At 39.4% G+C, this 22,989-nt stretch overlaps 1 protein-coding gene across 23 annotated transcripts in view; it reads right to left on the bottom strand.

Annotated features, from left to right (window-relative positions):
• Window positions 1-22,989, bottom strand: part of TPK1 (thiamin pyrophosphokinase 1) — a 324,434-nt gene that overhangs the window by 115,653 nt on the left and 185,792 nt on the right. For 20 of the 23 annotated variants that reach the window (XM_040547189.1, XM_040547187.1, XM_040547190.1 and 17 more), the window contains one exon: window positions 12,492-12,587. The exons of 2 other annotated variants lie outside the window; for them this stretch is intronic. In XM_040547189.1, coding sequence (XP_040403123.1) covers window positions 12,492-12,587 — 96 coding nt within the window. Of the gene's footprint in view, window positions 1-12,491; window positions 12,588-16,779; window positions 16,924-22,989 lie in introns of those variants that run through there. One more of the 23 variants, XM_040547211.1, reaches the window with a different exon arrangement.

Here is a 22,989-nt window from a genome sequence, read left to right as displayed (position 1 = left end):
AGTTTCAGCCAGACGATTTCCAAACAAACATGCCTGAGTCTCAGAGGAGTGACTACATGAAAGGGAACACGTTTACTGACAGCAAATAGTGGCACTGGAACAAACAGTGAAAAAGACCACCCCTAAAGGAAAGAGCAAAGGCAAGAATAACCGAGATGTTGTAAAAGCTCTCTAGCCATAAATAAAGCTTCCTCCCTCTGAGACCATGGAAATCATCAACTGCTAATACCCAAGATATTTCTATACCAATTACAGATCTGATACCATATTTGATTTGAACACTGCTTCCTTTTTTCACCTTCTCACTTCACTGGTATCTTGTCACCCTTCACGATCTTTCTTCATTTCCTACTGTTTATAAGCCTATTGCTTTAATTTAAAATACTGGAGGAAGATGATACAGAGAATAAAATTACTGTAGCAGCATGCATATATTGAAGTATATTATATACTGAAAAGTAAACAATTAAGTTGTGGTGTGAATTCTATGTTTATTATTCCTTTATCATTACAACATGTTATCGATTTCAGTCAGTTTACAACAAAGCCTTTTTTGTTCATAAGACAATTTTGATGACTCAGGTTGTGCTTTGAAAATCCAGATGTATCCTTTCTGGTCTGTGCACTGGTTTTAGTACCAATGACTTTAAAACACAGCAAGCATTTTCCTTGATAACAAATGAGCCAGAGTAGATTTCAGCTCATTCTCCCACAGGTCTATTAGTTCTTTTGTGCTGGCCAGAGCACAGTAAATTTTTTTTTTTTATCTAAATCATCCACAAAATTGCAATGTAAATTTAATAAATGATTAAAATCCCACAATCAATGTCAAATATATAGTAAGATGTTGCCAGTTTTAGTTGATTATATTGGCTTTCTTTTTCAATGTTTTACATAAAGGGCATGTCATTCATTTCCTATGGGAATGACATGCACAGTCACACAGCAGCATCTGAACTTTGCTCAGGTGGGATACTCTTTAGTCTAGCAGAAATGTGCTTGTTGCTTTAGCTATCTGACTCCTCACGGGAGCAAGAGCCCTCAGCCAAAGGCTGTCAGCCTGTCTGTGTGCCTGAGATGATAGCCTTCAATCAGTTTCATTGTCACCCCACCGATTCCCTAATCTTCATATTATATTATTCTAGGTCAATTGTCAGCTCCTGCACAAAGCATTTCTTGCTTTTGTTCATTTTCTTACATTTTTACCTGAGCACTTTCTCTGTTTGTAATCCTTTGTATTTCAAGTGGGAGGTTAATTCTTTCTTCTAACAACAAATATGCAGATTGCACTTGTCTGCTTAAAACATATAACACCTGATAGCTAGATGGAACAGGAAAAGGTAATCTTGAAATCCAGCCACAGATGGGAGGAGAAGGAAATGCTTTAGTCTTAGTTCTACGGTTGTCTTGTGTTTATATCTGTGTCCTGAATGACTCAATTTCAGTGCTTTAGCTTTTCTATCTCCTACAGGTATATGGAAAGTTTGTGGGTATATACGACATCATCTGGCATAAATTTTGTGGAACATAAACTTCATAACCATTGACTTTAGGTTTCTGCAAGTACGGAAGAATAACTTGTGAAATTCGCGTGAACTGGATCCCAGGCAATCTGAATTTGACTGCTTGCTCTTGTGCTGAATATTTGTGGATGACCTTGATCAAGCAGTACTCCCTGTGCCTTGGGGAGAGTAAGGACAGCAATTATGCCTGCTCTACTACTGCTGCTCAGCTGGAGTGAAGCTCTACAATGCGTGCTGCGTACAAGATCAGGGTCATTGGAATTCCTTATTGCCTTTAACTTTCTGGGTGAAGCGTCCCTGCTCCACACCCTTACATGCCGTTGCAAGTAGGCAAAAGTGCACTAGAACTCTTAGAGTAACCTGCTCACTGAGGCTTGGAGGAGAACATGTTCTGGTTTTGACCCCGATGTGTTTATTGTGTGCATGAACAACCAGTACCATCAATCATATGTCTTCTGCAAAATTTATACACTCTTATTTCAAAACAGCATGGAAAGACACGCACATGTAGCAAGCTACCCCAATTTAGCACCTTACTGCTCCCATGGCTGAACCACTGTTAGTGATGTGTAACTGACTGTGTGTGTGTTGTAGTGTCACCCCCACGGAGAAGTAAAACAAATTGTTGTAAGCTATCATGTCTCTAAGAAAGCAAGCCCTAGATTTCTATTAGCTGCAATGCAAGAGACCCTCAAAAGATTATGCTAAAATGGTCTAGAAAATCTCTTTAACGATCCCATATTCACTCGTCTCTAGTGCCAAAAGCTGTGTTTGGCACATGCTGTGCTTTTAATTTCTTCGTATACTGCCTCCAGGAGTAAAAAAGAAATAACAAACTAACTAAAACCTCCCATCAATGAACAACTCAAGGGAGGAAAAGTGATCCTATCTTCTCCAAGAGAATCTGTTCTTTGTGAGCTTTATATTTCACATTTCACTTAACTCTGATTGTCAGTTGTTAGTTAAAAGAAATCCAGAGCATAATCCAAAGGTAGCATTTGCAAAGTCTCCAGCTGACTGTGTATAAAACCAAAAGCATATATATTTTTAATACTGTAGTCTGTTTTCTTTCAGATTACTATCCAAAAGCATCACTACACCTGAGTGCACTAAATCTATATTTAAAAACACAACCGACCAGCATGTACAAAACAAATATCATCCAGAATGGCCTTCCTTCTCCTCTCCTCTGACATGCTTCCATCCTGTGCCAAGGCCAGCAGGACAGCACAAGCACAACCCACCGTGTCCCCTCACCCTGCACCATTTGCAGCCCAAGCCAGCTTGAAGCCCACACCAAAGGCTGGTCCCATGGGTGGGCAGAGCACTACACAGTGAAGGGCTTCTTTGCTGGTAAGGCTCTCCTAAAAGCTTCTGTTATTTCCCCAAGGGGACCACGGCTCCTGCTGGGGCACGCTGGCAGAGATATCCTCATGCAGGAAGGTCCCCACCCACTCGGGACCCCAACACTTAGAGATCCTTTACAGAATTATTTTCTCTCACTGTCACAAAACTTCCTTTCATTTCCCTTCACATTTCCCCCCCCCTTTTTTTTTTTTTTTCAGTTCCTGATCAGACACTAGCCCAGGATCCTTGGAAAGGTTACAAAGGAGGTGAACAAATGTGTTGTATTTCCAGGCAGCAGGGTAGGTTTTCTATAAAAAAAGGTTATTCTGTGAAATGCGCTGCCAGCAGCCCACAGGTGTTTACAACCATATGAACAGAGAAAGCCAACTTTAACACTGTGACAGATGAAATCTTTTCCTGTGGCTTTTTAAACCAAATGAGTTTTTTCTTTTAAATTCATTTTCTGCCTATTTTTATTTTCATTCTGTCACGCTAAATTTAGATAACAAACATTTTTAAAGGAAAGCATTCTGCACAGAACACAGAAAAAAAAGAAATAAAAATCTCCATTTCCAAAGCTATGTGTTTTTTTTTTTTTTTAAAAAAACTTCATCTGAGTAAGAGTTAATGGCTCAGGCTAGCTAGGCTCAGGCGCTCTTCCTGCATATTTTAACATTTAGTAATGAAGTTTGTATAAAAGACACCATAAATAATGCGGAGCTATACTGAATCCTTACTCTCTTACAGCAACAACACCGAGGAGACAATGATAAGAGAGACATTTGCGTCTAACTAGGAGGAGACATTAGCTCTGCTATTTAAAAAGTTTAAATTTGGGTTCATACAGGTCTGAGGATGTCCTGATAGGTCCCAGCAGAGCAGTAGTATTTTCAACTGGTCTCAACATTAATCTTCGTGATGAACAAGGGGATAATAACCTGTCTTATTATACTCAAGGGTCAGATATAAGACCTGAAACTAAAGACAGAAAAATTTCCTCATGTCTCTCAGGCCCTATGCTACAAATGGTTTCCCTTTTGAGTGATTTCACTGAATACTTGGGCAGTACAGATTTTTTTCTTCTTCATGGGAGTACTGATTTGCAGGAAGAAGTCCTAAATTTATACATTTGTTTCTAGGAGGCCAGTCATATTCTTATACCGAAGGAAGTGGGTTAGGATCTTGGATGTCAATTTTCCTTTTCAGAGTAGGTTCAGTATTTATAGGAGGTAAGCTAAACATAGCCTGAATAACGTCAGCTTACATTCATTACGAAATCTATTTTTTTTCCACACTGTCCTCTAGACCATGTAAATATATCCATGCACTTATAAAGAAATGTAGCGTGATTTCTTTAAACTGGAGGCGCTTGTGAAGCTGTAAACATTTTATGCTCAAATTTAATTTGCACAAATACTGAGCTTTAATTGTTCAGTGTTTAGCTGTTCAGTTGTTTAAAAGGGAAGCTTAACAGGTACTCTAAGCAAGCTGGAGAGACCATTCCCAAAGCCACCCCCTTAGAAAGATTTGACACAGTCAAATTAAAAGGTAACTGGTTAAAAAAAAGAACAACACTGAACATCAGAAGTAGAAAAGCCTGGCTGCCAGGGCAGCTCTGCTGCTAAGTCCCTTCAGTCTCTGCTGAACTTGTGGTACTGCCTTTGTCAGACTGGGAACGCTCCATGGGCTTCCCAGGTATCACCTGGCTGCCTGATCTTCACAATATTTGTGAAGAGCATAAATTGCTCTAAGACCAATCCCCTTCGCCCCCATTCTTGATCACTGCTGGTGTCGGCCCAGGTTCAGAAACAAGGGACAGTCAAAGGACTGCAGAAGACAGAGAGGCCTCAGGACTATAAGATTAAACCACTTCTGTGCAGCACCACCCATGCACCCATATACTTATATTTTGCTACAGTCCCACTACATTCCCCCCTGCCCCTCTCCCCCTCCAGAATATTCCTATCTAAGGCAAGAAAAAATTAAAAGGGCCTACAACAGATTAAAAAGATTTGACTGGTAATACAATTTCACTGTTTCTTCTGATTATTCAAAATCCAATGTTACAAAAATGGGAAAAAATCATGAAAACAAAGAACCCCAAAACAGTAAGTGTTCTTATATTTAAGAACACTTAAGGTTAAATAAGTTTCCCTGAGCAGGAAACCTTGAATAGATGGCACAGAAAAAGGTTAGTTTGTTGATTCACCTACTGACTGAAGGACGAGACCACTGCTGTTTATGAAGTTCATCAATTTGTTCTCTCCAAAGCCATTTTTCTCTACTTATAGATGTAGCAAATTGCTAAAGGTGTTTATAAAAATACCTAAAAGCCACAAAACTGTCATTTATTCTTGACAAGCATCTCAATCTAATAGGAAGATATCATACTTGGGATGTAGATAATGTACTGGCTGTTATAATCTGCAGTTAAAATTTGCTGTACCAGCACAATTTTCTTAATATGCTTAATTATAAAGATAAGCTTACATCTCATTAACCAAACAGAATTTCATAAAAATACTCATAACTTACAGAGGGGATGTTTCCTAACATCACAGTACTCATATGTTAAACGGAAAAAAATAATTTCAAGTTTTCTATGAGCATCTCAAGCAACAAACTGAGCTCTTGGTCCTCAAGCTGCAGAAAAATTCCTGGTGTCAAAACCTATGGCTCTTCAAGATTTCCTGCTACAGCTTCCATCTCCAAGACTTCGCCAGTACACATGCAACAGCCTTTTGAGAATAATAGTATGTTAGTGTAGCCCACCACTTTCCCAGCATGGAGGCAGTTACATCAGCAATTGCTACTATCGGGGAAGCTAAATAAACTCTGCTGTTGAAGGCAAAAGAGGCTGAATTAATTTAAAAACATGGTAAGGAAAAAAAATCATTTTTTCTATCAAAAATAGTTATAAACGGGACAAAATTGGTGATTACAAATGGAACGGCAAGCCATGTGTAGTAACCTCATATTTTGTATTTCAAAAATATTTACCTCATGGCTAAACTGTGAAAATGGTAGACGGTTGTCGGAAACCTTGGATTCTGAATAGATACCATAGTCTAGCTAATGAGCAACCTCTCCATTCCCCAAACTGCCCAAATAAACTGTGCTTGCCCCCTTTGTTCTTCTCCACCACAAAGTTTGACATGGGGTTTATCTGTGTTTTTAAACTAACAAATGGAAATCAATACATTCTCCATCAATTTTGTTCTGCTTCTGCCTTTTTTCTTTAAATTATCTTCACAGACCAAATACAAGCCCCAGCAGAGTATTCAAGCACTGCATAAGAAAAATTCACAGTATACGATGTGGTATGGTCTTGCAGACATCCATTTTATGTTAAATTATTTAACACAAACGCCTAAGATATTTAGTGTCTCTTGATGCCCACAGTTACAGAGGAACAGGTAGACAGCCTGCTCCCTTCACAAAAGATTAGGGTGTTTCTGATATCCTTCATTACAGAAATGTACCTTGCCATACCTTCACAACGGGAAGCCTTAAAATATTTCCACAGTAGGTGGGATGGGGTAGATGTTGCATTTCTGGAAGGTGGACTTAGACCTTAGAGTCAAAATGGTCAGCAGTCAAGGATATGTCTGTATACCCTACAGGGCGGATTTACCCCTGCTGAAAGTTATTATGAGATTCTACACATTAAAGTGGGAATTCATAGGAAACACTTTAGATCTGGTTGTTTCTGACAAGAAAGGTTTATGAAGAGGATTTTTCTATTAATAACTTACGAAAATCTTTTGATATAGCACTTGACAGTGTAGAAACCTTTTATAAATGTATTTAACTTCCCTTAAATATATCTCATTTGCATTTTCTATTCTCCTCCAGTGAGGCATTAAGAAGAAAAACGCAACAGCGCCACCAAAACTGAACAGGTTTATTCTTAGCCCTGCATACAGACAGAGCCATAAACTTCAGTCTCCTCCTAAGAGCTGCACAGTCCTGCTCCATGCCAGCTTTGGTATCTTCCGGACTGCCTCTCCCTCTGTTTTTGATACTGCCTGTTCCCAAATCCTTGTAATGACCCACCGGTCCTCATTCCTAGGCTTTCCTTTAACTACCATTCCCACTGCTGTTCTTGGCACCCTGAGTTTTTTAGAAAATTAGAACTAGTGTCCCTCCGTGAAATTACCAGCCACTAATGCGAGCAGCAAAATTTCAGTTCAGTCAGGAGCTGAAGCCAATATGTTAACTGTTACAAAAATGTCATGCCATCAAGAATGACCTCAACAGACTGACAAAACCAAAGACTGGTCAAACAGAGTCAGGTTACATCTCTTCTACATGGGATTGTTCTTTATGTCAAGAAATTCTTCTCTTTTAAATCATTACATCTGCTTACTATGGCATTTTCTTTTCCTTCAGGGTCCTTTTCTTCGGGTAAAGACAAACCAGGGAGTGCTTAATATGCTGTTTGAACACTGTATAGCTGAAGTGGAACATCAACAGCACTTCATTGTCTTCTCTCAAGCACTTTATGAACACATGACTTCACTACATTAGGCTTAGTCTCCCTCAACAGAAAAGTGGACTAATTTTACACTTCCTATAAAAGGGCAAAGGGAAGAATGCTTGCATTCACTTAAAAGAAGTAATACCATAGGCTGCTGATATAGTGAACCTTTAAAATGCAATTTTAAAATGGAAATGTTAGTATAATATCCCTTTACTGCAATGAGTTTTTGAGAAGAGTTGCTTTGGATTTTTTCACCTTTTCATATTGACACTAATGCTTTTATTATCAATTGAAACACACTAATACTAAACCACTAAAAGGCATTTAGTTTTCAATAAAATCAATTTTTTTTATATCTTCAGCTCATGTAAGCAAATGAGGTGCTTTAACTTTTAAACAGAAAAGATAATAAAGCTAAATGAAAAGTCCTGGAGCTTAGCTTTAAGACTAAACGGTATTTTAGATGAAACAGTTAAAGAACACGGAGTTTGCAACTCTGAGATAAAGATAATGGCTTAAATCTATCATTACATTATGCAGATTCTCCTTGGAGCTGCATAATTGATAAATACACTTCCACATCTTACTCGAGTGTGCTGCTGTGAGCTGCCTGTGAGTGAGACCAGGGAGAGCGTTATGGAAAGAGGGCACGATAAAGACCAGGAGCTGGAGGATCATCCCCAGCTGGACCACTACCATGTTGGGAGACCATGGACAAGTCGCTTCGGTACATCTGCTTTTTATCTGCAAAACGGAGATAACGATGTTCACTTTTAATGTGAGATCTGCTGATCTCAAAAAAGATACTGTAAGCAAGTCTACCATTTCTGCCAGTTCAGATGGTTTCTTGAAATAGCTTGTGTTATATAAGAGAAAGTTAAGATCAGCAAATCATATCAGACAGAAATTACTGAAAATAAGTTTACTTGAAGGTCTTGTAATGAAGAAACAAAAGTACTCACATAACTATAGAACAAAAAAAGTGATTAAAGCAGTAAAATGAAATATGCACATGTAAAGTTGAATAGACCATTAACAAGGTAAAAGAAACAAATGTCAGAAATAAAGACAGAGCTATTATGACATTAAAAAAACATCACATAGGGATAGGAAGGTATGCTGCCAGAAAAGTTGTGGGTGTATATAAACATACATGCACATGTGTGTACACATGCATACCCACAGTCATGCAGAAAGAGAAAGGGATATTTAACAGCCTTTAGGCTGGAAAGAAAGTTCAGGAGTCAGATTCTGTTGGTGGTACTTCACCCAACCAACACAATTCAATTCACAAATGAATTAGGGCTGTGGAGAGGGAAAATTAAGACCAATTCTAACTTCCATATGTACAGCTAGGTACTGCTTGTCCTAACATTCACTGCAGTATGTGATTATAAATATACACAATTAGATGACTGAGATATCACAAAATGACCCCAGTACTGCTTCCTGAATGACTTGGCTAAGCAAGCAAATTATGGTATTACATTACACAATGTAAACCAGAAATGAATGACCCTAAGGATTCAAAAACTTTCTAAGAGTTTTTCTTTGAGAAAAGGGAAAAGTAATAATGAACTCAGAAAATTATTCTATATGACAGAATTACTGCTCTTTGTATCAAACAAGCAATTCAAGAACTAACAAGGTGTTTTTTCTCCCAGATCTGTCTCAGTAGGTTGTTAACTCCAGTTGTACCCTTCATTGTGGTAAAGGCATTCCTAAGGCCTCTTCCCAAACTGAACTCCCCAACAACCAGTTAAATCTAAACTGACTTTGCAGCCTTCTCTTCTGTGGGGGCACTGAGCATCTGCCTCACTGTGTCTGTCACTCAGGTAGCCACAGGCAAGAAAGCTGTATGACATGATTACCTTTCAGTACTCTATTCCTCTGTTCAAATGTTATTTGTTCACAAGCAATCTGGGTGAGTGGGAAGGAAGAGGAGGAGGAGGAGGACAGAAGTGCGGAAATGGAAAACAAACTACCAAAACTGAATTCCTTTGGAACAAAATATTGCCCCCGTAAGCTCCCGGGAGCTCAAAAATCTCGTTCACATAGAACTTCCATAAAGGTGACTGATAGATCAGGGTAGAAATTTTATCCATCCAGTGCAGCAGATAAATGATAACTTATTCTCTAACCAACTGAAGAACATCTGTTTCAAATACTTCAGTGTCTCACAGTTGAACTTCATCCAGACAAACTATGTCACAGGATTATGGATCCAGGCTATACATTGAATTTAATTAATTTCCTAATTTAGCATATTGCTACCCAGAAAGTACAGCCACACACACAGCATGACTGTAAATTTTTTTTTCTTTTTCTTTTCTTTTTTTTTTTTTTTTATCTACGAAAAAGATACTTTCCTTGTTGGTAATTTCAATTATAAATCATTGGGAAACAGACTTATAGTGCCTCTTTGACATGTACCCTGGTTAAGCCAGCCAGAATCAGTAAAAAGCAAAGCTGGAGATATATCTTTGTTCACCTGGAACCAGAAAAACATATTTTACCTAGTTAATATTTTCAGTTAAAAGGAAAGCTTTTATGATAGTCTTTCCTGAAGGAGAAAAAAATCCACATTGTGACATGCAAGTTTGTACTTCAGGCCAAAAATGCAAATGCAGGTGAACAACTTTTTCTCTTTCCACTTTCAGACCCTGGACCTTTCTTCTCAGATGTGTGTACTTTCTGAGTGACTGCAGAATTCAGTGGCAGCTTTCTTCTTGGAAGATATCTGCATTCTCCTCAAAGGTTTTAGATCTATGGCTAGAACAGTCTGTTTCCTTATCACTCGACGTTTTCATGGCAAAATGGTTCCCATAAAGATGCCTAAATTAAGTGCAATTTTAGGTATTTATAGGGGCTGGAGTTTCACAGAAGCCAAGTGGTTGCATCCATTAACTGAGGCCAATAAATGTTGCAAATGCTCAGAAACTCTGTTATTGGGGAACCAGGCATCAAACTAAGCACTGCATCATCAGGGCATCCAAAAGTATCACCAACCCTCCTACTAATGAAGTATACTTAACACTTCTGATCATAGGGAAAATTTGAACCCTTCTACTTTAAACAGTTGTGATACAGTTTTGTGTTCTTTTTGCTTAAGCTTCACGTATTAGTTGCTTAAGTTGTATCAATGACTTCCTGAAGCCCCTTATGTCAGAAAATGCAGAAAACCAAAAATAAAAATGTATGCTTTAGTTAGTGAGTATGAATTAGCTGATAGCATCTTCTTATACTTCATGGAACAGACACCGCAAAAAAAAAAGAAGCAGCTAGCATTTAAGGAATGTAGTACTTAGTTTATAGATAACATGTCTGCTTTACTTCTTGCACCTCTGAAAAACTGCATTTAAAGCAGGTCTCAACTATGTCTTAAGTATAACAGCATGACAGTGTAACTAAACTGAAGTCTTAGGTTTAGTGCGTTGGCGTGAACTCTACACAATTACTGCAATTACACTCTGGCTTGCACTTTACAAAACATCACAAAGGATTATAGTGCAATATCCTTTGACTAACTTAACAGGGCTTTACCTAGTAGAGCGATCAAAGAATTCCAAGTTTACAAATAGACTACTTACTGTTGAAACACATCTGTAAGCTGTCATGTTCCCACCGCTCTTATTTTAACCACACATTGATTATTCATTATAAAACCTCTTGTGATAGCTTAAAAAATGCCTCTGTAGCTGAGATTTGATAATGAACTGAATCCAGGAAACATTCAGGTTCTTCTTTATTCTAGTGGTAGTTATATTAAGAGGGAAGCACCTTACTTGTCAAAGTCAAAACAAGTCCTAGGTGTAAGTGGCTCATCAGTTCCCATCACACTCATTATCATTCACGTTCTAGGTGGAAAGACACCCTGGTGTGCTTTTCTGATGATAAATGCATAAAATTAATTAATTAAAAAAAAAAATGAAGTACCAAAGAGCTTTCTGGCTCACATACAGACAGATAAGAGGTGCATGAGGAACTCTCCTATCTCTGTTTACACTGATGGGGGAAAAAAAACAACTGATGAACAACAGCATGTACTGTGCACTGTGCAACAGCACTCTGAAGTGTCACATGGACATATACCTCCTTCAGAAGACTAAGACATTTCAAAACAGCCAGCAAAACCTGGGTAATCAGCCTGGAATGAGGAGAGAAAAAAGAGGGAGTGGTATTGGCATTCCCATCTCTTGCTACCTTGTTGGAGAACAAGTGATTTCAGGAAGTCAGTGAACTTTCCTATCCTGCTACAATAAAAATGGGAAAGGAGGAGGCTTGCACATGCCCTTCCATCTTGTGTGCTGTTGCTTTCATTTTCTTATAAGCCTCTTGCCCTCACTATTGGTAAGAGGATGTAACAGCTGTTTCCTCTCAGCTCTTTTCACCCAGAGTTAGAGAGCAGAGAGAGCTCAGCCCTTAAGAAGGAATGCTCCATGGGGAGAAAAGAACAGCAATCCCAAGAGCACATCTGCCATCAACTCATCACGTTGAAATTCCTGACAAATTTTAACTTCGCATCTCAGAGAGATGAAACGAGGGCCTACGAAACAAACTATGGAAGGGGAGGGGGCACAGTGCCTCCTTTGCCTTTCCAATGAAAGGAGCAGCTGACAACTCCATATGGTTCTTTTTAAGTTTAGCACACTTCTTGCTCTGCAAAGGTTCCATTTGATTTCAGGGGAACCTTTGGAGAAGGACATATTGCTCACCATATGTAATGTTGGCAGGATAAGATTCCCCCTTCCATCTCACCTTTGGGAGGAGAGAAGAAGGAGATATGAACATCAAGGCTCAGTATGCCAAGACTTGAAAACATATTTACATGCCAAAGTGGGACTCCTGCTTTGAACACCAGCCACAACAGCTCTTCTGCATTTTGGGTTGTTCATTAACAGAAATCAATACAAGCTGCCTTTTAAGAAAGCCAGCGCTTGTTTGTTGACACACTGAGTAATTTCTTTTAGCAGAAGCATCGATGTTTACAAGGTGTGCAGTAAACATGGCAAAAGCTCAGAATGGCAAGGTTACAGAAGATAATACTTCATTTCAGTGCAAACTTAAAACATAAACCTAAGTATGTTGAAAGGAAGAGTAATTATGAACAAGCAGGGACGTAGATGTTGTGCCTTTACCTGCAGGTCCTTCTCCTCTATCTTTTTCTGGAGGATCTGAAGGCACTTGGTGAAGTCTGTGAAATCTTGATCCATGGTCTCAATTAACTCACACCCCTAGTGAAGAAGCAGCAAAACAGACAGAGAAAAATAAAATAAACACAAATTTCAGTTTTGAGAACTAATGCTGTCTTTGGTGAAATTAATTACAGTTAACAAATCCCAAAGTCTCTGCATGGAGACAGAAGAATCAAGTAAAAGGCTATATTTTTACAGAGCCCAAAGACCCAGCTAGGTCCCAGCTGAAAAAATTATTATAAAACAGCTCTTTGATAGGCACAGAAACAGATATTCCAAACCTATTGAGTATATTCGTGAGTTTGGATAAGCATGTTCTACGATATTCGGCCGGCTGGACAAATTCTGGTGTAGTGAGCTCTGGGTGATAAAGAACTTCCAGGATCAAGTTCCAGAAAAATGACCTCCCGCTCTGGTACTACAGTTACTACATTTCTGCTACATATATTGAAATGTGTATAAATGTATGTATACAAAATTTTCAAGTTTTCCCGAACCACTGAAGTTGTTAATTTGCAGTAATATAACAACAATCTCCTTGCAGTTGGCTAACATAGATGAGAGCATGCTGAAGTGGAGAAGAGCAGTAGTTCAGACTTGAGTGCTAAAGCAACTCCTGAGCCTCTGATGAAGAGCTGAGTAAGGAAAAATGAAGTGTATCTACCACATAAAGTCACTACTCAAAGGGGCTTCAAAGATACCAAATACCCATACAGCATCATAAATTAAAATAAGAACCATACACGCTGGATTTAGAGGTTCCCTCTCCTACCACTTCAAGGTCCGCTTAAAAGCCTCCTAGCTTTTTCTTTATCTGACAGTTTTTATGTTTCTCTATACACCATAACAACTGATAAGAGAAAAACATTCAGAATACAGAATCTTTGCATGTGTGCCTGTGTAACAAAATAATGTACTTCATAAACATTAGGAAAAAAAATAGAACTTTCAAGTTGCTTTTACCTCATTGCTAAAAATAAAGATATAGAAGACAAAATTTCCCAGATCAGTACACAGAGAGTTTGGTGGATTGCACACAATAAAATAATGAGTCTCCAGTAGAAGGACATATGCTATCACTGAAATGCTTCCCCACACAGCCAGAACGCATATAAAACCCAACAAAACTGTCATGCAGTGGGGGATCTGGATGAAGAGAAAGAAATGAAGAGGAGATAATGGCATGCTTTTTATTATACCCCTTACTTTTCCTCCCTCCTCAAAATCTTGTAAAAGGAAAAATGGTCAAAAATAAAGTAGAAACTTTCTGATACCCCGTGTTACTCTAAATGCCTTCTCAGGTAGTAATAACAGGCCTGTTGAAGTGAAGCATGCTATAGATGCATCAGCAGATGTCACCGAAGACGTCCCTTTGCAGAAGCAACGTTGCTACCACCACGAAGAGGCTAGGGAAAATGCAACTGGAACCTGAATTCAGTGCTAAGTGTCAAACAATTTGAAGAGTTGCCATGTTCCCAATCTTCACCAGGAATGGCCAAAACATAAAATTGGTAGGGGAAAAAGGGCCTTAAGGCAACTGTGGTCTGCAATCAATATGGGAGTTGTGCAGGGCCAGCCAGAGACACTGAGGGAGCCCAAGAAAGGTATAGGGATGTTCTGGCCCATCCAGCAAGCTTGCAGTTGGACCTGAAAACTTCTGAAGTTAATTTGTTAATCAAAGCCCACTCTAAATGAAAAGATGTGTCATCCACTAAGAACAAGTTGCTCTCAGGCGGGCTTGTTATTGGCAGTGACAGTGGCAAGAGAGACCGAGCTGTGAGCAGCTATAGACAGAACCTCCCCGGTCTTGCACAACCAGCTTTTGAACAGTGCAAGAACGTGACAGATGCAGACAAAATCAACTGCGGGGACAGCTACTGCAGGGCACGGGAGAAGAGGGGAACATGAGTTACCAGCTCCTGAATTAGCAGTAGAGAAGGAAGTCTTATCTTTTGCCAGGACCACTCCTTGGCTCCCCGGTGCTGTCAGAAGTGGTTTATAGGTACTGATTTATAAATAATAGATTTAACCCCAACCTGCCGCCAGAACTTCTGAAATACTCTTTCCGGCACTCACTAACAAGCCTGATATCCTCCTTAGACAGTCACTTCTTGGTAGCTGCAGATACATTGCGATTCTGCTTTCCACCCAGGAAAGACCAAACTTACTCAACATCCTCTGTTTTTAAAGTGATGATGTATAACAGCTTAAATTCATAGAATCATAGAATGGCGTGGGTTGGAAGGGACCTTAAAGATCACCTGGTACCCACCCCCCTGCCATGGGCAGGGATGCCACCCAGGTTGCCTTGGACCTTGTCCAGCTTGGGCCTTTTCCAGCCTAGGCCTCGTCCAGCCTGGTCTTGAACACCTCCAGGGATGGGGCATCCACAGCTTCTCTGGAATTAAAAGCTTCTCTTCTGTTTAAAAACATTTTGCTTGAAGTTAGTTCTCGTCTAGCTTCTCAGGATGTTCTTTGATAAAGTAAGTTCTTTGGAGCAACTACGTGTCACTTTCAAAGCAAGATAACTTTAATATAGTGGCTGGAAGGCACTGTAGGTCATTTGCCACAGCTCCAGAAGAAAGCTGTGAAGTACCACACATGGACATCCCATGTTCAGCCCTGCCAGGGTGTTTTCCACATATTTGCTATAGAAGGCCTTGAAGACAGAATCACAGAAATGTGATTTTCTAAACTTGTAAATGGGATGTCAAATGCACTATTTGTTATAAATGCAGGTTGCTGTACCAACATGTACCTTGTATTGATACCAAGATGGTGCTGTGACAGCAGTAGCTAAAAATGAAACAGTTCAACAGTGGTATCCTAAAACCGTTCACTCACCGTCTGCACATTTGACACTTTATACAAGTACTACTGTAGATCACACTGAAAAAACGTTGACAAGAGTGCCACCAGTAAAGCCATCAATTCCTTCAAATTAAACTGTGATTCTTCATTGTCTTTCCACATCAAACAGACGACCAGTTTGGGAGCTGACAAGAGATTTTAGACCCGCTCCCTTTGCCACAACGGCAGAGAGACTGGCATAGTCAGACCCAAGTGAGAACAGGCAGCAGCACTCTGCCCGTATCCTCTTTCTGACCTTGCTGGAATGAATGAATGTTCAGTTCATGTTCACTAATGGTGAGAGTTTTTGGTAAATCTGTTACTCCTGACATAAAAAATCTAATATTTTATACCACAAAACTGGGTGACAGTTCAGGTGCAGTTCTTGTCAACCTTCACCATATTCACAAATGACGAACATCTTCAAGACAGAGCTTTCTGATGCAGCCAGGGTTTAATGAAAGGACGCTATAGTAATTGCAAGATAGGCAATAATGGTTGTAGTTTTATAGAATCTGCTCAACTTAATAACATTAACCTTTGGTAAGAAAGTTAAAAAGCCAAGCAAATGTAACATTAAGAAAGGTTAGAAAAATCAATAGCACACAGCAGGAAAGAAAACAATAGATTGCATCTGATGACGATATAACTTTGCTGAGTGATAGGATGAGGCACACACAGAATTAGACTTTGGCTGTTCTGTCTCATTATAGCAGTTATAGGAGGCACATTGCTAAAGAAGGAGGAGTGTGCCAGACACACATAATAGGATTATTGAACCCTATATTTCAGACAGGCACTGAAACCAGACAGGCACTGAAATGTCAATCTGAACATCTCAGTACTTCTCCCGTTTTTAGAAATATTATGCATCACAGCATGCTGTGCATTTGACGACCGCAGTGTGTAGATGTCCATTCCCGCATGTCCTCATTAATCTCTTAGTAAAAGAAAGTTATGTTTGTTCTTTTTTTTTTTTTCCTAATCTTTACAAGCATGAAAATATAATTAGGACAGAATATTTAAGATATCCTCATTTGCACTCTATTTCCAAGGCCCTCCTATGGCAAGACCTCTGAGTCTAGCTTTTGAAGCCTGTGTCTGGCTGTGCTCAGCAAGTGCACCAGTGATATCCAGTTCAGTCTTTTAATGACTATTGTTGAAGTAAGGCTCAATTCTGAGGTATCAATCTCAACACAGATGCACTCATGTATAGTGTTAACGTCAGACAGAGGAAAATCATATATCCTGAAGCTAAAAGAAAAGAGATGAGACAGCTTACAGAGCCTCTCAAAACCACCACAAAGACAAACGGTAAAGTTTAAGGAAGCTGTATAAATTAAATGGCATTTCTAAAGACTCTCCCTTCACTAAGCCTTACCTGCCGTCTCACCCAACAGAACAGTAACGCACCCGTCAATCCCAGCACCTCACAGGCCTGCTAAGTAACAGCTACAGATTCACAGAATAATTTCAGTTGGAGGGAACTTTGGCAAGTCATCTAGTCCAACATTTCACTCGCAGTAGCTCAGACTACCTCAGGTTACTCAAGGCCTTTTCCAGGCCATGTTGAGCACCTCCAAGGATGGAAATTCCTTAACTTCTCTGGGCAACCTGTTCCACTGCTTGACCACTTTGAAGTGGTCTGAAGAAGAGTCTGGTTCTGTCTCCTCTGCCCTCCCAAAAGGAAGGGGAACCCAGTAACGTCATCTCCCTTTCACTTCTCTTCTGGAAGTTGAATGAGTTGGTCTCCCTCAGCCTTCTCCCATGCATCATGTGGTTCAGACTTCCCTAACGTATATTTCCCTTACATGCACTATATGGGTATGCAATATTTCCAGCTCAGAGAACCTGACCGGGTCTGCAAAGGGGCAGAGGGTTTCTAGTTCTCCTCTTTTTAATGTAAATTTCTGGCCCTAGGGAATTTCAGCCACTTCACCTCCTGGATCCCTCTTCCATTTTTGCCCGCTTGAAGAAAAACCCCTAACATCTACAACCTTCATATATTAGCTGCAGTCACCTGAATGTTTTCAACCCCAAAACATTTTTGCACACAAATATGCAGACAAATATTTACACTCTGGAGTAAAATGGATCCAAGACAAGTGCTGCTCTAGACCAGGCGCTGAAGAAGAGAAAGGGGCCCCAGGGTCTGACTGCAAGTCGTGGACCAGGCCTAGCCAAGAACATAGATGTGTGGATGCATAATCAGCCAACTAATAGATGACAGTTATTATGTTCTACCATTCTTTCTATATTAGGGGGATGGTGTGGAGAGACCAGAAAACTCAATCAGTATCAGAAAGAAAACAACAACAACAACAAAAACTAGCTTGGGAAGCATTCTGGAGGCGACAAGTCACCCAGACAGTGGCCTTCTTTACTGTTGGTCAAGTGTTTCACAACTGATCCAAAACAACTGTCCCAGAAAGGAAACTGAATGCTAGCATGGGGCAGAGAGGGAGCAGACTAGAATGTTCCTGATAACATTTAAAAGGGGCAGAATTGGAAAAAGAGAGAGAGAACAAGACCCTCTAGCTTAAGCTGCTGATAGTTATAAAAGCTGCATAGATTTCCTATAAGCCATAAGTTACTGGAGACTTATGTAGCAAGATGGCACCAAAACCATGCAGTTGGTTTACCTCTATGAACTACAAACCAGGAGGAAATTAGTCAGTTGAATCCTTTTGCATTTGGGGAGTAGGATGCAAATACAGAAAGCAAAGCAGTCATGTTCACTCATTTCTTTTGGTAGTTTCAAATACTGTCGAACAACTAGTATTGAAAAGCTTCTGTTCTGATCAGCTTAGTTATATGAATTGCCTTTTGATTTTTGTAGTAGAGTCCATAAAAAGGAAGTGTAATTGGAGAAAATGATATTGGATATTTAAATAGCCAAAAATACATAATTAAGTGAAATGCATTTTCTTTCATTTTTTGGACTCAAATTTGGCTGACCGCTTGGCATCAGCACAAAACTAATACTGTACAGATTGCCTGGCCCTCAGTTCTGGGGTGGCTGATGATTTGACTCTTCCAATTGCACATTAGGTGGTGCTGCCATTCAGATTAACTACAGGAATTTATTAATCATGATGAAGCGTATGCACTGTAAGCCAAATAATGGAGATCTACACTCCAGTGAAACCCCCCAGAACAAACAAAGAATATCCATTTTTGACCATTACTTCTTTCTAACCATACGTAACACTGCTTGATTTATTAAGCAAGTATTGCCTGGTGGCATGAGACAAACCCAGTAAATATATGTAAACATATGCATACCTCTGCAAACCAATAGCTACATGAACTTGTCAAATTTGAGAGTGTTAAAAAAAGGGCAATGTACTTGAAACTTTGACTGCAACAGCTGCAGCCTCTCCTCCCTTCCCCTCTTTCTATTTTGATACGGTCTTTTTCAAAGTAAATAAAATGTTTCCTGTTTGTGTTTTTAATGAGGCAGCATGTGGCTTCTGATGGAGGATAGCTTTTTTATACCATATATTTGATGTGAAGATAGAAGCAATGAAAGTGTTCTTCTGCATTAATTATGTTGCCCCCTTTCAAAAGAAAAGTCTATTGATCATGAAATCATGGCGATTGCTTGAAACTAACAAAATATGCATCTGTTTATTTGGTATTTGAACAATACCAAAGAAAGCCAACATGCATTCTTTGCCACCTAGAGCAAACTGAAGTGCAGAAAACCAAAGATAATAATCACCATAAATCACAGCAACTAAACCCAAACAACAACTTCTTAAAGGGAAAAAAAAGCCAAACAACAAAGGTAACCTTACATTTGCTGGATAAATTCACAGTGATTACCTGTATTGCAGCAAATTCTTTGGATTTATTAAGCCTGGTAAATGAAAGCAAGCATCTTAGATTCTCACCCACAGTCAGAAATTGCAGCGAAACACACATAATTACAATACGTTTATCAGAAGATCACTAACAACTTTTACCACTTTTGAACAACCAAGCGGAAAGGTAAAGGTGTTGACTAAAAAACTAAAGTAGAAGGGCTTGTTAGCAGTTGCAGTCTCGAATTTACAATCCATGCCTCTCCATACCCATTTCTGGCATTTAAACAGTCAACCTACATTTGTACATCTCTGTGCAACCCAGACATGTTATTTCTCCAACCTGATGATTAAAACTGAGCACAGCACAGCAGTGACAGCCACCTGCTATTTTTGGATCTTCTTTGAAATTTCCCTTATGTGGCCTTCCTTGTCTAAAAACAAAAGTTCAGAGAAGGGAATTTTAATTGACGGTCAGGCTGACTCTATAATCAGTACCGTGAAAATCTTTTGTCTACCACGCTGATTGGGCCCTTTGGAGCCTAACCTATTGATAGGGCTGATTAGAGCACCTCTCTTTCCTTGGAAAGTAAAGTGTAAACAGAAATTGTTCCTCTATCTGCGTGCATTTATGTATGAAGGCAGCGTGCGTAAGGGAAATCAGAGTGCTGGAACAGCGTCAGCCTCTGACAGAAGGGAAACACATGCCATCGATCATGGACAACATGAGCCACTACCCAGCCATGTCAGTGAGAGTCTTTTTTGTGGACTTGAATGCACTTTGAACCAAGACTAAGAACTGTAATGTTTCTAAAATGCTGTAACTTCGTTTAAACACATATTAAAGTAACATTATCTTTGGCACTCAGCACAAATGACAACACAAGTCAAGCACTTTCCTCAAATAATGCTGAAAACACAAGCTGCCCTAAACACGAACCCCATGTCCCACAAAGCTGAAGAATAGGGAATGCAGCATTCCTGGAAATTCAACCATCTGAGGTATCTTCTATGAGGTGGGAGGGAGGGAGGGAGAGAAGCCGCCTGAATTTCAAATCCTGTAACACTTCATGCACAGCAACCCAACGTTGTTTTTTTTTTTTTTTTTTTTTTTTTTTTTTTAATTAAAAGAGCTCCAGGTTAACGACTTTTGCTTTTTATCACGTGGCATGACAGACGCTCTAAAGAGCTAAAGTTAATAAGCAGGAACTGTATGTGAACTGACTTCAGTTTCCAGACTGATTACCAATTCTCAAGATTCATCTCAAGGTAAGAAAAACAAGGAGAAAACAGTAGGGCTTCTACTGGGGTTATTTCAAGGATCTGGGCTGGCAAATTTTAGCCATTCTGAACACTATCTCTATATGACCCTTTGGCAGCCAGGGGACCCAACAGTACCATGACTGTGAAAATACACAAAAAACCGCAAGAGAGACGTTAAACAGAGTGGCATAAAACTCTCTGCAAGGCATTTCTAATCATTAGGATTATTTAAATATACATGGCCAGCGCAGCTAATCTCTATCTCTTGCACTCAGGATTTCTGTGAGGGAATTCTTGTTCCTAAGCTAGTATCTGTCAGTATTTCCCTATTTTCAGAGGTATATAATTGATCTGAAAAGAATTTGGATTGCGAGAGGGGAGCTGCATCTCAGATATCGATCACTGAACAGAATTAATTGAGAACAGGCCCCAAATGTGCATTATGCTCACAGAAATGGTGCTTTCTTACACAACTCTGCCTACATGTACAAAAAGAATTAAAATCTTTGAATCCCTTTGTATTATCTAAAGACAGCAAATTGAAAAGAGAAATATCTTCCTACATGTGGATAAAACTCCAAAATTTGTACTATCAATACAATACAGCAACACATTCTTCCTTTTGGTATTGGGGTATTAATGAAAATAGCAAGATTAGTTCCAAGACTGATCCTTTAGGAAAGTCACTGATTACTTCCCATTGCTTGTTAGTTTTCCTTTATGAAGAGCCTCCTGTCTTTAATTTGTGTATTAACTTCTAGCTGGGCTAGGTATATGGCCAGATAATACTCATTTTTTTTCCTTGTTATTGTTTTCTCTGACAGTTTCTAAAACCTCTCAGACTCAGCATAAGAGATGTTTTACAAGGAGTAGAAAAAACTTTCTTTAGTAAGAGATTATTCATTGTTTAGAATACCTCATCGTTATAGAATCATTTCATAAAGATCAAAAGGAGAATGCTACGTGGTATGTATCCTGAGCCCCCATTCAGTGGGTCAGCTCCAGAGCTCAGCATTTTAAACGATATGCTGAGCCCCTCTTTCTTGTCCTTCAGTTTTGCAAGCTTCTTTGCAGTCATATTTCTCCTCCTCTATGAAGGACACATTGCTATTTATATAGCTATAGCATTTTGTACTGAACTGAACTTTGATGGGTACTTCTGAAGACTGAATAGATTTTGCAAATGCATAATCTGCACGTAGGCCAATGGAAACGGGTTTCTCGAAGTCAAAAGAAAATTAATTGAAATCGTTCTGTATTTCAGCAAGTGATATTAAGATGCAAGTAATAGCAAATAAAATAATAAGTAAACAAATAAAAATCAAACCCAGCTTTATAATCCTTTTCCAAACTTCACCAAACCATCTGGGAGCAATGAACACAAGGAGCTGACATGTTGACATTCTGATAGGCAGAAGGGAAAGCTCAGGAAAATGAAACCCCCGCCCAGCACAGCAGTTCTGACTTCATTGCCAGCAAGTGTTCCACAGAGTACAAATACATTTCCAAGTGAAATTCAGGATATATTTCCACATAGATGAAGTAGATTCTTGAATAATCAAAGATCACACATCACATTCACGAAGTTGTATTTTCAATTTGTGGAGGGGGTCAGCTACTCTTAGCTGAATTGTGAGGTTGCTGAATAAACATTAAGTCTTTAGGTCTGAACTAACTTGATTACTTGGTAAGTTGGAAACCAAGTTTATCTTCCAGGTATACTTCAATGCCTGCTTTTTCAGTAGTCAGATGTTGCATGTTTAGTAGCAGAGGACATCCTGTAACTGGGCTGTATATCCTGCTCCCCACCTCCCTCTTCCACCTGATATATAACCAAGTACTCAAGGGGGACCATTCAGATGGACAGTGAAATACCCAGCTTAGTGTATTGGAAACATCGGCATTTCCATGTGTGAAATGCTTCAGGTTTTGAATAGGTGACAAACATTATATTGAACAAAATAAATAACGTGTAGCCAACTAACAGCAATGGCTCTATGAGCAACACAGAGCTTTGCAGTAAGAGATTTTGCATTAGTACCCCCTAGGTTTCTCTTAATATGATATTGCTTTCCTTTAAATAGCAACAGTGCTTTTCTGAAGCCTAACAATGGCATTTCTAGCGCTCTGTACAGATAGCTAAGGTTCCTGGCAAAGGGCAGCTAAGCCACTACAACACGTACAGACATTACAGAAGGCACTACACTGTCACCTTCTTGTGCTAAGAGGATCTATTCAGAACCCATTCCACTAACTATTCTGCAAGCTGTGATAAATCCATTGGACAGGTAATATTTTACGTCCACCTCCTGATTGCTCCCAGTCTGATCTCTATCAATGCTCTAGTGTATGCCTGAAGTGAATTACCCTGAACAATATCTATATATAAGATCAGATCCCATGATCTTCCCCTACATGACTGAGAGCAGAATTTGTCCTTGTACATCTGTTGTTGACAAAGGGCAATGAAGCATTCATGGGTCGTTCATAATTCAAGGTGCAAACTAAAGCTAAAGTGCAAA

Source organism: Cygnus olor, chromosome 2, assembly GCF_009769625.2.
Source record: "Cygnus olor isolate bCygOlo1 chromosome 2, bCygOlo1.pri.v2, whole genome shotgun sequence".
In the NCBI taxonomy this organism is placed as follows: domain Eukaryota; kingdom Metazoa; phylum Chordata; class Aves; order Anseriformes; family Anatidae; genus Cygnus; species Cygnus olor.
This window is presented reverse-complemented; position numbering and strand designations above follow the sequence as displayed.